The following is a 13,303-nucleotide window of genomic DNA, read 5'->3' on the forward strand; positions in this document are numbered from 1 at the left end:
CGAGCAACACCACTGATTGGCTGATTTGAGTGCACTGTGCATAGGCAGAAAGCTGCCAATACAGAGCTCTGGACTCAGAGCATTGGTAGATCTGCAGCTAAGAAAACTGATTTTATCATAACTGCAGCAAGCAGCCCAGAAAGTGACACATTGCTAGAATCAGTATCTCTGCCCCTTCATCTTGCTGCTAAAAAAATCTGTTTTTTGATAGAGGATTTCGTCAGTATCCGGATCTGCATCTGAAATTGAATTTACAAATGTATCAACTAATCCCTTTGATTTCCCAGTTAAGGAAACAAAAGCCAAGCGGAAAAGGAAGCTGATTGTGGACAGCGTGAAGGAGCTGGACAGTAAGACCATCCGGGCCCAGCTGAGCGACTACTCCGACATCGTCACCACCCTGGACCTGGCGCCCCCCACAAAGAAGCTGATGATGTGGAAGGAGACGGGCGGCGTGGAGAAGCTGTTCTCTCTGCCCGCTCAGCCCCTGTGGAACGCCCGGCTCCTGAAGGTAAATATTCCTGGGTAACGTCAATCACCTGTGAAGATGACGTCTTGTTTAATAATGGAGGGAATGATGCGCTCAATACACGTCTGCTCTGTCCTGTCAGCTCTTCACACGATGCCTCACACCTCTGGTACCTGATGAGCTCCGAAAGAGAAAGAAGGGCGGAGAAGCCGACAACTTGGACGAGTTCCTTAAGGAGTTTGAAAATCCCGACGTTCCAAGAGAGGAGATGAGGCAGCAGGACGTGATCGGTACGAGCGCCACATCTACAGACGATGGCTTACAATTTGTGTATCTTCAAATACTCCATGATTTGTGAAAGACCTCGTGGGTCGAAAGTGAAGGGGTTGTCAGATCTAATTAAATTGGTAAAGTACTGTAGTTTCCGGCGTATAAGACTACTTTTTAACCCCTGGAAATCTTCTCAAGTCGGGGGTCATCTTATACGTCGGGGGTCATCACTTTACACACATATTACACATATTCTCACCTCTCCTCCGTGCCCGCGCTGCCTCCAGCTGCTTCTTGCAATCCGCAGGCACACAGACCTCTGTGATAGCGTCTAATGTACAAACAGAGCGGCCGCTGCAGGATGTCGACATGGCTTCACTACAGTTGAATGCTTTACGGCACCACAAAGCATTTATCTGCAGTAAAGCGCTGACAGTAGCAGCGGCCCTGTGTACTGGATGTGCTTTACTGCAGTTGAATGCTTTGTGACGCCGTAAAGCCTTCAACTGGAGTAAAGCCATGATATCCTGCAGCGGCCGCTCCGGACGCTATCATGGAGGGGTCTGTGTGCGGATTGCAAAGAACAGCTGGAGGCAGCGCGGGCACAGAGGAGAGGTGAAAAAATCTTTTATTGTGTGTAAACACCGACATGATAGGGGACAGAAAGGAATCGGCAGGAGGACATTATTAAACAATGGAGACATTACAGCATGGGACATTACAGCAGAGCGCATTACTATACAATGGGGACATTACAGCAGGAGGACATTATTAAACAATGGGTTCATTACTGCACGGGACATTACAGCAGGGCACATTACTACCATGGGGACATTACAGTAGGAGGGCATTATTAAACAATGGGTTCATTACTGCACAGGACATTACAGCATGGCACATTAAACAATGAACACATTACTGCAGGGGACATCCCTAAACAATAAGGACATTACAGTAGGGGATTTCACTAAACAATGGGGACATTACTCGGGTTGGCTTACACTGGAGTATATGCCAAACTCTATATTTTAACTGGGAGAGTGCACTGCTCTGAGCTATGCCATGGACCTGTAAATCATCAGGAGTATACCCCCTGCCAGGCAGAGATGGGGGTGCCCCCAGAGACTGAAAGTAAGACCTCCCCCCTTTAAGTGATTGTCCAGGACTAATATATTGTAGACGATGCCTCCCATGGATGGTACAGACCAGCTGCCGTGGCAGTTTGATACTAGGTACCAATCGAACATCGGTGGTCAATGGTCTTTTAAAGTGACTTTTTGGCAGATGGCCAGCTAGTTACATTTTTATTAATAAGTCTTGTGTTGCGCTATCTAGACCAGCCCATCTTGGAAGAAGCTAGTAGACTACAGGAGTCCATGATGGAGGGAAGCAGGACTCATCTGGATGAAACCGTGATGCCACCACCACCTCAGCCACAACAGCAGCAGCAGGGCGTGAAACGCGACTCCCAGCAAATGGAGCCAGAGCCGCTACTGCCTGTGAGTGACGATGCACAATCACCGACTGCACTCAGCTTACTCCTGATAATGCGGGAATCTGTCTGAAGTTGGTAGCTTTGATGTTTATGTAGTTATAAATTCACAATCATTGTTGCTTTGTCTGCAGCCGGAGCCTGAGCCTCAGATCGAAATGCCACCAGTGGAGCTTCCTCCAGAGGAGCCGCAGAATATTAACGACCTTATCCCCGAACTGCAACTTATTCCTGAGAAAGAGAAGGAGAAAGAGGATGAAGAGGAGGAGGAGGTACGGATTACTGTGCATCAACCTGAAAAGGGACATTTTATACACCATATTTTTTGGATTATAAGATTCACTTTTCCTCCCAAAAATTTGAGGGGATGCGTCTTATCCGAAATATAGCTTTCAGAGTATGGTGATGAAGAGGGGGTTCACAGGAGGCAGGGGGAGATGCTGTGGGTGCTGTGCTGCGGGCAGTGAGGCAGGGGCCGCTGTCAGCGTTGCTTGCTTCAAATTAATGGCATCCAGTCAGCTCTCGGCTCAAGATCTCATCTGCACACACGCCTTCTATGGCCCATTGATTCCCTGCAGCAGACTTAAGAAAAGTGGCGTGGGCAGATGAGATCTCTGCTTGTCATTCATCCTAGCGCTCCATTTGCACACGCTCTGACTTCGGGTGCCATTTCTTTGAAGCCCACACCATCGACCGCTTCCAGTTGCTCCTCCTGCCTAATAGTGCCCGCAGTAAGCATCTGGGACTGACAACTCTCCATTTATTTAAGAGGAAAAACACAGGCCACTTAAAAGGACAGGTCCCACCTATTAGTGTTGATATATTTATTACTAAACACCCTGCTTAATGAGCGCTTTATACTGTCTGACACCTAAATACACAGTGACAAAAGGTCTTCATATGTAATATAGCCGTTAAACTAGTCCATGTGGCGTTCCTTAGACTAGTCGGTCCTCTCCACATGGTATCACGCCGCTATGGGCGTGATGACGTGATTTGAGTCTGCGTCATCACCAGCTCTTTGCAAATGCCTGGCATGCACTCTGCTTTCTTCGCTATCATTGCGCCTCTGCAGACAGATGTACATGTCCATCTTCAGAGAAGACCAGGAGTCAGACCGCCGCATTTTCTTCAGCGCTCTATTGGGAGACCCAGACGATTGGGGTATAGCTACTGCCCTCCGGAGGCCACACAAAGCACTACACTAAAAAGTGCAAGGCCCCTCCCCTTCTGGCTATACCCCCCCGTGGTATCACGGGTTCTCCAGTTTTCAAGCTTTGTGCGAAGGAGGTCAGACATCCACGCATAGCTCCACAGATTTTAGTCAGCAGTAGCTGCTGACTATTTCGGATGGAAGAAAAGAGGGCCCATATAGGGCCCCCAGCATGCTCCCTTCTCACCCGTGGATGGTGTTGTAAGGTTGAGGTACCTATTGCTGGTACAGAGGCTGGAGCCCCACATGCTGTTTTCCTTCCACATCCCCTTGTAGGGCTCTGTGGAAGTGGGATCCTGCCGGCCTCTAAGCTCTGACGCCGGGCTCCATCCACAGACCCAGTTGAACCTGATGGATACGGAGCAGGAGTACAATCAGGGACAAGGCCCTGCATCATACAGGTACTCTGTGTCCCCGGCAGGCACAGACACACTCCGGGCTGGCTGGGTGTTGTAGTGCGCCGGGGACCGTAACGATTGAGTTGGTGTTCCTGCAGTTTACTGGGGGACTTTTGTGTTGTGGGAACGCAGCGCCGACCCCCACTGGACCGGGCGGCGCTGCTGTGACTTGTGGTGCGCCGGGGACACGCCGACCGCGCTTTTACGGCGGCGGCGTTTATAAATCCAGTCCCCGGCTTTTGCGGCCTAGCTCCGCTTCGTTCCCGCCCCCACCCTGTCAATCAGGGTAGGGGAGAGACGCTGTTTCGCAGCAGCGACGAGGGCTGGAGCCTGATTTACATGCTCCAGCCCTCTCACTAGGCACAGAGGGAAGCAGGCTTCCCGCTCTTAGCCAGGAACGCCCAGGGCCCGCCCCCCCTCCTCTCCCAGGACGCCGGCAGCCATTACATGCAGTCTGGCTGGAGGAAGCACGCAAGGCTCTGGGAGACCTGGACTAGGGGGCTTTTGGAGATCACACACCCGCTCTTAAGCGGGCGGTAAGCGGCATTTCAGCTGGCCCCTCTAGTGCCTCAGTGTGTATTGGTGTACTGTGTCACCAGATATATATATTTATTTATTTCTTGCACTGTGAGGTCGCTTCCTGGCTGGATACCCCAGATCGCTCTGAGGAGGCAGCAACATGTCATCCACAAAACGCAAGGCTGCCAAGGCTAGGGCTGTGTACACTGCGTGTGCTGCATGTGGGGCTGCTCTACCAGCGGGTTCCAAAGACCCCCATTGTGTGCAATGCTCAGATCCGGTGCTGCTTCGCCAGCCGGAGTCCGGAGGGGTAGTGACCCAGGCTGAGACGCTTGTAAGTCCTGCCCCGGTGTCAGGGACAGACTTTGCAGTTTTTGCTGATGGAATGTCTGTGACTATGGCAAAAATCCTTGAAACTTTGCAATCCATGACTGGGGCTCAGTCTATGGACACGGCGAGGTCTCTGTCCTCTAATCCCCCTCAGTTGGAATTAGTCCAGACTGCAAGGGGGTCCCCGGCTTCCCAGGCTGAGTATTATGACTCAGATGATAGCCCCAGCCACCCTAAGCGAGCTCGCTGGGAAAGACCCTCAACGTCATCACACTGCTCAGGGTCTCAGCGCAATCAGTCGCCCTGTGATGCGTCTGAAGAGAGTGATCAGGAGTCTTATCCTGGAACCCCTCTCAATCTGGATACCCCGGATGGGGACGCCATGGTAAACGATCTTATCTCAGCCATCAATAGACTGTTGGATATTTCTCCCCCAGCTCCTTCTGCAGAGGAGGCAGCTGCAGAGCAGGAGAAGTTTCGTTTCCTCTATCCCAAGCGTAAATTGAGTGCTTTCTTGGATCACTCTGACTTCAGAGAATCAATCCAGAAACACGACGCTCATCCAGAAAGGCGTTTCTCTAAACGTTCTAAGGATACACGTTTTCCTTTCCCCCCTGATGTGGTCAAGCGCTGGACCCAGTGTCCAAAAGTAGACCCCCCGATTTCCAAACTTGCAGCTAGATCCATAGTTGCAGTGGAGGATGGCGCTTCACTTAAGGATGCCAATGACAGACAGATGGACCTTTGGTTAAAATCTGTCTATGAAGCTATCGGCGCGTCGTTTGCTCCAGCATTCGCAGCCGTATGGGCACTCCAAGCTATTTCAGCTGGTTTAGCAAAAGTGGATGCTATCATACATCCAGCGGCGCCGCAAGTGGCGTCCCTTACCTCGCAGATGTCTGCGTTTGCGTCTTACGCTATCAATGCGGTCCTAGAATCTACCAGCCGCACCTCAATGGCGTCCGCCAATTCGGTAGTTTTGCGCAGAGCCTTATGGTTAAAGGACTGGAAAGCAGATGCTGGTTCCAAAAAATGTTTAACCAGCTTGCCTTTATCTAGAGATAGACTGTTTGGCGAGCCATTGGCTGACATCATTAAACAGTCCAAGGGTAAAGACTCTTCCTTACCCCAGCCCAGATCAAGCAAACCTCAGCAGAAAAAATGGCAGCAGAGGTTTCAGTCCTTTCGAGGTTCGGGCAAGACACAATTCTCCTCGCCCAAAGGGACTCGGAGGACGCAAAGAGTCTCAGATTCCTGGCGGGCTCACGCACGCCCCAAGAAAGCAAATGGAGGAACCGCTTCCAAAGCGGCTACCTCATGACTTCCAGCCCCCCCCCTCCGCATCTCCGGTTGGGGGCAGGCTCTCCCGCTTTTCCGACATTTGGATGTCACAGGTCAAAGACCGGTGGGTGACAAACATTTTGTCTCGCGGGTACAGAATCGAGTTCAGTTCTCGTCCTCCAGCTCTGTTCTTCAGAACCTCCCCACATCCAGACCGAGCAGATGCCCTGCTGCAGGCGGTGGACTCCCTAAGAGCGGAAGGAGTAGTGGTTCCTGTACCGCCTCAGGAACAAGGGCGAGGGTTTTACTCCAATCTCTTTGTGGTTCCAAAAAAGGACGGCTCGTTCCGTCCTGTTCTGGATCTAAAGCTGCTCAACAAACATGTGCACGCCAGACGGTTCCGGATGGAAACCCTCCGCTCTGTCGTTGCCTCAATGTCTCAAGGAGACTTCCTTGCCTCAATAGACATCAAAGATGCTTATCTCCACGTGCCAATTGCTACAGAACATCAACGTTTTCTACGTTTTGTGATAGGAAACGACCATCTTCAGTTCGTAGCTCTGCCATTCGGTCTGGCGACAGCCCCCCGGGTCTTCACCAAGGTCATGGCGGCGGTGGTAGCAGTCTTGCACTCTCAGGGACACTCGGTGATCCCTTACCTAGACGATCTACTTGTCAAGGCACCCTCTCAAGAGGCATGCCAACTCAGTCTACATGCTACGCTGGAGACTCTACAGACATTCGGATGGATCATCAACTTTCCAAAGTCGAATCTGTCACCGTCACAGTCGCTAACGTATCTTGGCATGGAGTTTCATACTCGAGCAGCGAGAGTGAAGCTTCCGCTGACCAAGCAGCGGTCCCTACAGACAGGGGTGCAATCCCTCCTTCAAGGCCAGTCGCACCCCTTACGGCGCCTCATGCACTTCCTCGGGAAGATGGTGGCAGCCATGGAAGCAGTTCCCTTTGCGCAGTTTCATCTGCGTCCACTTCAATGGGACATTCTCCGCCAATGGGACGGGAAGTCAACGTCCCTGGACAGGAAAGTCTCTCTTTCCCAGACGGCCAAGGACTCTCTACAATGGTGGCTCCTTCCCACCTCATTGTCTCAGGGAAGATCCTTCCTGCCCCCATCCTGGGCAGTGGTCACGACAGATGCGAGTCTGTCAGGGTGGGGAGCAGTGTTTCTCCACCACAGGGCCCAGGGGACGTGGACTCCGCAGGAGTCCACCCTTCAGATCAATGTTCTGGAAATCAGGGCAGTGTATCTTGCCCTACTGGCCTTCCAACAGTGGCTGGAAGGAAAGCAGATCCGAATCCAGTCGGACAACTCCACAGCGGTGGCATACATCAACCACCAAGGAGGGACGCGCAGTCGGCAAGCATTCCAAGAAGTCCGGCGCATTCTAATGTGGGTGGAGGACACAGCCTCCACCATATCCGCGGTTCACATCCCAGGCGTAGAAAATTGGGAAGCAGACTTCCTCAGTCGCCAGGGCATGGACGCAGGGGAGTGGTCCCTTCACCCGGACGTGTTTCAGGAAATCTGTCGCCGATGGGGAACGCCGGACGTCGACCTAATGGCGTCCCGGCACAACAACAAGGTCCCGGCATTCATGGCGAGGTCGCGCGATCAAAGAGCTCTGGCGGCAGACGCATTAGTTCAAGATTGGTCGCAGTTCCGGCTCCCATACGTCTTCCCACCTCTGGCACTCTTGCCCAGAGTGTTACGCAAGATCAGATCCGATTGCAGCCGCGTCATACTCGTCGCCCCAGACTGGCCGAGGAGATCGTGGTATCCGGATCTGTGGCATCTCACGGTCGGTCGACCGTGGTCACTGCCAGACCGACCAGACTTACTGTCCCAAGGGCCGTTTTTCCATCAGAATTCTGCGGCCCTGAACCTGACTGTGTGGCCATTGAGTCCTGGATCCTAGCGTCCGCAGGATTATCTCAAGAAGTCGTAGCCACAATGAGACAAGCTAGGAAGTCAACGTCTGCTAAGATCTACCACAGAACGTGGAAGATTTTCTTATCCTGGTGCTCTGCACAGAGAGTATCCCCTTGGCCATTTGCATTGCCCACCTTTCTTTCCTTCCTGCAATCGGGGTTGGAAAAGGGCTTGTCGCTCAGCTCCCTTAAAGGGCAAGTCTCGGCACTATCCGTGTTTTTTCAGAAGCGTCTAGCACGTCTTCCTAAGGTGCGCACGTTCCTGCAGGGGGTCTGTCATATTGTGCCCCCGTACAGGCGGCCGTTAGATCCATGGGATCTGAACAGGGTACTAGTTACTCTCCAGAAGCCGCCTTTCGAGCCTCTGAAGGAAGTTTCCTTTTCTCGCCTGTCACAGAAAGTGGCGTTTCTTGTTGCGATCACATCGCTTCGGCGAGTGTCTGAGCTGGCAGCTCTGTCATCCAAGGCTCCCTTCCTGGTGTTCCACCAGGACAAGGTAGTGCTGCGCCCCATTCCGGAGTTTCTCCCTAAGGTCGTATCCTCGTTTCATCTTAATCAGGATATATCCTTGCCTTCCTTTTGTCCTCATCCGGTTCACCGGTATGAAAAGGACTTACGTTTGCTAGATCTGGTGAGAGCACTCAGAATCTACATTTCCCGTACGGCGCCCATGCGCCGTTCCGATGCACTTTTTGTCCTTGTCGCTGGTCCGCGCAAGGGGTTGCAGGCTTCTAAAGCCACCCTGGCTCGATGGATCAAAGAACCAATTCTAGAGGCCTACCGTTCTGCGGGGCTTCCGGTTCCTTCAGGGCTAAAAGCCCACTCAACCAGAGCCGTGGGTGCGTCCTGGGCATTACGACACCAGGCTTCGGCTCAACAAGTGTGCCAGGCAGCTACCTGGTCGAGTCTGCACACTTTCACCAAGCATTATCAGGTGCATACCTATGCTTCGGCGGATGCCAGCTTAGGTAGAAGAGTCCTGCAGGCGGCAGTGACACCCCCGTAGGGGAGGGCTGTTTTGCAGCTCTAACATGAGGTATCTCTTTACCCACCCAGGGACAGCTTTTGGACGTCCCAATCGTCTGGGTCTCCCAATAGAGCGCTGAAGAAGGGAATTTTGTTACTTACCGTAAATTCCTTTTCTTCTAGCTCTTATTGGGAGACCCAGCACCCGCCCTGTTGTCCTTCGGGATTTTTTTGTTGTTTGCGGGTACACATGTTGTTCATGTTGAACGGTTTTTCAGTTCTCCGACGTTATTCGGAGTTAATTTGTTTAAACCAGTTATTGGCTTCCTCCTTCTTGCTTTGGCACTAAAACTGGAGAACCCGTGATACCACGGGGGGGTATAGCCAGAAGGGGAGGGGCCTTGCACTTTTTAGTGTAGTGCTTTGTGTGGCCTCCGGAGGGCAGTAGCTATACCCCAATCGTCTGGGTCTCCCAATAAGAGCTAGAAGAAAAGGAATTTACGGTAAGTAACAAAATTCCCTTCTTTTTCATTCTGATTGTGCACTGTGCTTCTGAAGACAGGATGCGTACACCCGGCTTCATGGGCACAATGATAGTGAAGAAAGCAGAGCCCATGCCTGGGATTTGTAGAGAACTGGCGATGACTCCGACTAATCACGTGATCATGCCTATAGGGTCGTGATAACATGCGGAAGAGGGCCGACTAGCCTGGGGGAAATAACGCCCCATGGACTAGTCACAAAGCTAATTTACATATGGGGGAGGACTTTTTTTTTTGTTTTTGTTTTTTGTATGTTTAGGTGTCGGGCAGGATATTTAGTAAGACCTATATAAATGCTGGTGGGGGGAGCGCATGGGGGACTTGTCAGGTTCCCCTTAAAGGGGCTATGTCACCAACTTTCATAGTTTTATAGTGTTTATGGTTGAAGGTAGAGTTGGGTCCATTGAGTTCAACCCATGACAACCTTTATGTTGTAGCAACAGACCCCGTGGCCATGTAGGTGTTAAAAGTAGAAGGTAATGCATACCAAGATTGCCCCCTAGTGCTGTTCCTATGCAAAATTCATTCAGTATTTGTAGCTGAAATTGATGGCTGCACATTGGAAATCCCAGTCACATTTATATAACCTACAGATTACAACTTCTCTGAATAATGAGTGTGACCGCTATAGTGACTGTGGGTTATTTGTAGACTTTGTAGATGTAAAAGTAACATGTGTCTCCAAAGAAAAAAAAAACATGGAGTCCGGCATCGAGGGCGCAGGATGCGGTGACAGCAGGTGCGGTGTTTTTATGTAATGGGCACAACCAGTGATGTTTAGGATCCACTTTAAGATTTACAAAAATAACAATTGTGTGATTAAAAACCCGCAGAGCTATCACTCCAAACCCGAACAAGTCCTTTTTGTGACTGTTTTGCTTCCGCACGGATCTGTCCCGGCTTCTTCTACGGTTATTGGCACTGTCCTCTGCAGCTCGGTGCCCTCGGCCTTCATTCTCTAGCTGTACCCTGCAGATTTCTATACACAGAATAGCCCGGCCATTGGCGCAGAGTCGCCCGTGTGTCTGAGCTGAAATGACACAATGGTTTGTCGTAATCTCTGCAGCCAACTAAACACATCTGCGGTTTAAACATGTGAATAATAAAAAGGAAAAAAAACTGTTTCACCAAATATTTTCTCAGCGTGTAGACTGGAGAGCTGTTTGCGGTGCACCAGACGAGCCGGGTGGTTTAGTACGAGAGCTCGGTGCTCTGGAGAGATGGAGAAATAGAAATTAATTTTCTCCTTCGCTTGTTATCCTATGAATATTAATTGGGACTCGCAGATGTTTCTGATCTGTGTTCTTGTTACTGCAGGAGGAAGATGGCACCGGGACGGAGCAGGACCAGGAGGAACGGCGCTGGAACAAGAGGACCCAGCAGATGCTGCACGGCCTTCAGGTACTGAGCCCGATACAGCGGCTGATGAACGTCTCACTGACAGCAGGGCCGAATGCTCCACATAGCGCTGCACTACAGGAGCTAGTGTTACCTTGTCTGCCCTCATGCATTACAGATCTGCACTGGCTGATATTCACACTTTACAGCCTGATGAGTGCACCGTCTGCTCTCGTCCTGTAGTGACTGCTCTGCAGGTGGCGTGCAGTCCGGTGGCAGCAACCGCGAGCCCCAGACATTTTATTGTACAATATGTTACATCTGCCTCTAGAACAGTGTTCAGGGTCCTCTATGCTGTATCATTGGACTATGATTTATTTCACCAATGATCCCATTTTACACATCAACTCCTTCCTTTGCATACACACATGGAGATAGATATATGTATATCTATCTCAAGCTTGTGTCCTACACTTTATACTGCCACCTCTCGGTAAAGGAGGGGTTCATTTGGACACCTTTGGTGATTTTTGCTGTAAAAGCCATTTCTTAAGCAGTCCTATTGGAAAGTCAAATGTTTACCTGGCGAATAATACCAAGGGTAATTGTGCTTCTATGTAAAAAAAAAACCAAAACATTTCTATAGAAGTGCATGGTCCTGCCCTCATCTCGCCCTGCCCTGCCCCGGCCCTCATCTGGCCCCTGCCCCGGCCCTCATCTGGCCCCTGCCCCGGCCCTCATCTGGCCCCTGCCCCGGCCCTCATCTGGCCCCTGCCCCGGCCCTCATCTGGCCCCTGCCCCGGCCCTCATCTGGCCCCTGCCCCGGCCCTCATCTGGCCCCTGCCCCGGCCCTCATCTGGCCCCTGCCCCGGCCCTCATCTGGCCCCTGCCCCGGCCCTCATCTGGCCCCTGCCCCGGCCCTCATCTGGCCCCTGCCCCGGCCCTCATCTGGCCCCTGCCCCGGCCCTCATCTGGCCCCTGCCCCGGCCCTCATCTGGCCCCTGCCCCGGCCCTCATCTGGCCCCTGCCCCGGCCCTCATCTGGCCCCTGCCCCGGCCCTCATCTGGCCCCTGCCCCGGCCCTCATCTGGCCCCTGCCCCGGCCCTCATCTGGCCCCTGCCCCGGCCCTCATCTGAGGTAGAAAGGTGGCATTACTTGGGAGCAATGTTAACACAACATCCAGAGCTCCTGGTCTGAATGCCTTGTTACACTGCTACATAGTGCACACATTTGGCTTTATAGATGGCGTCTATTTGTTCCTCCCATTGGATGAGTGTAAATATTCACCTGCAGCTAGTGAATGACTGCAAGCTGCCCTCAAGAGTAGCGAAAACCCCTACTCCACGGCAGACCTCGCTTACCATATAAATGACCCCCCCCCCTTCCCTTTTCACTCTTCTCTGATTTTTGACTTCTATTTTTCCTTTACCTTCAATGACAATATTTTTCCTGCTTTTTGCTCTGCAGCGAGTCCTCGCCAGAACCGGCGCAGAGTCCATCAGTTTGCTTGACCTGTGTCGAAACACAAACCGGAAGCAAGCGGCGGCCAAGTTCTACAGCTTCCTGGTCCTTAAAAAGCAGCAGGCCATTGAACTCACCCAGGAGGAGCCCTACAGCGATATCATCGCCACGCCAGGACCCAGATTTCACGTGGTGTGATTGGCATCCGCAGCTGCCAAAGCAAGCGACTTCACAACCTGTACAAACCTGCCTGCCGGAGCCGCGTAATACAGAGCGTACGCCGTGCCGATCAGCCCTGGGCCACACCGGCGCTCGCACACAAGGCTATCCCCTACTGGCTCATGGCTCGTTTAATATGTAAAAAGTTTGTCCCGTTTTTATTATTTTTATTTTCCAATGTAACAAATATTTTTTATGGGTTTTAAATGTGGATGGGTGAATGTCAGCTCTTCTGGTTTTAGTCACTGACTCCTTTTTACAAGTTCTGCTGAGGTCAAAGGCGGTGGGCGGATGCGGAGGGCGGTGGGTGGATGCGGTGGGCGGATGCGGAGGGCGGTGGGCGGATGCGGAGGGCGGCAGTGTGCAGTGTTCCCATCGTCCGCTCCCCCCTCCTCACTAACGTCACTTGTCTTGTTTCGCTCTGCTTTTTGCAGTAAAGATTTGGTTTAAAAAGTTTCCTCTACTTTCCAAGATTTTGGCTTTTAAATTTACATAAGTATTTCAGGCTTTTTACCCTCCGCTGTCCTTAATTGTCATTAATGCTAAGTACTGAGATCTCCACGTCAGTCACTTGCCCATAGTCCCGGGGTCTTTTCACTGTTGGGCTTTTGTCACCCGGTTCTTGTTAGAAACGGACTTGTTTTATATTTACACATGTTACAGGTAATTTCACACCATTCTTTGACTTTTATGTCCAGTTTAATAACTTGTGCTCCTTCATAAGTCCTGACACTTTATACTTTACACCAAGGCCGACACCTGGAGAAAAGCATGTATAGATAAGTTGGCTCTGCGTCTCCGGGGCCAGACAAATTGTTACATGTGTTGAGATTAAGCCCCTATTTAGCATCGCTC

General features: G+C 51.5%; 1 protein-coding gene across 1 annotated transcript in view; it reads left to right on the plus strand.

Moving 5' to 3' along the window:
- The window catches only part of RAD21 (RAD21 cohesin complex component), a 74,947-nt gene extending 62,190 nt beyond the window's left edge, over window positions 1–12,757 (plus strand). The window contains exons 9-14 of the mRNA XM_075352931.1: window positions 288–511; window positions 612–759; window positions 2,075–2,238; window positions 2,366–2,503; window positions 10,748–10,831; window positions 12,236–12,757. Coding sequence (XP_075209046.1) covers window positions 288–511; window positions 612–759; window positions 2,075–2,238; window positions 2,366–2,503; window positions 10,748–10,831; window positions 12,236–12,427 — 950 coding nt within the window. The 3' untranslated portion in view covers window positions 12,428–12,757. The remainder of the gene's footprint in view (window positions 1–287; window positions 512–611; window positions 760–2,074; window positions 2,239–2,365; window positions 2,504–10,747; window positions 10,832–12,235) is intronic.
- The last annotated feature ends 546 nt before the right edge of the window (window positions 12,758–13,303 follow it).

This window comes from Anomaloglossus baeobatrachus, chromosome 6 (genome assembly GCF_048569485.1).
Source record: "Anomaloglossus baeobatrachus isolate aAnoBae1 chromosome 6, aAnoBae1.hap1, whole genome shotgun sequence".
In the NCBI taxonomy this organism is placed as follows: Eukaryota; Metazoa; Chordata; class Amphibia; order Anura; family Aromobatidae; genus Anomaloglossus; species Anomaloglossus baeobatrachus.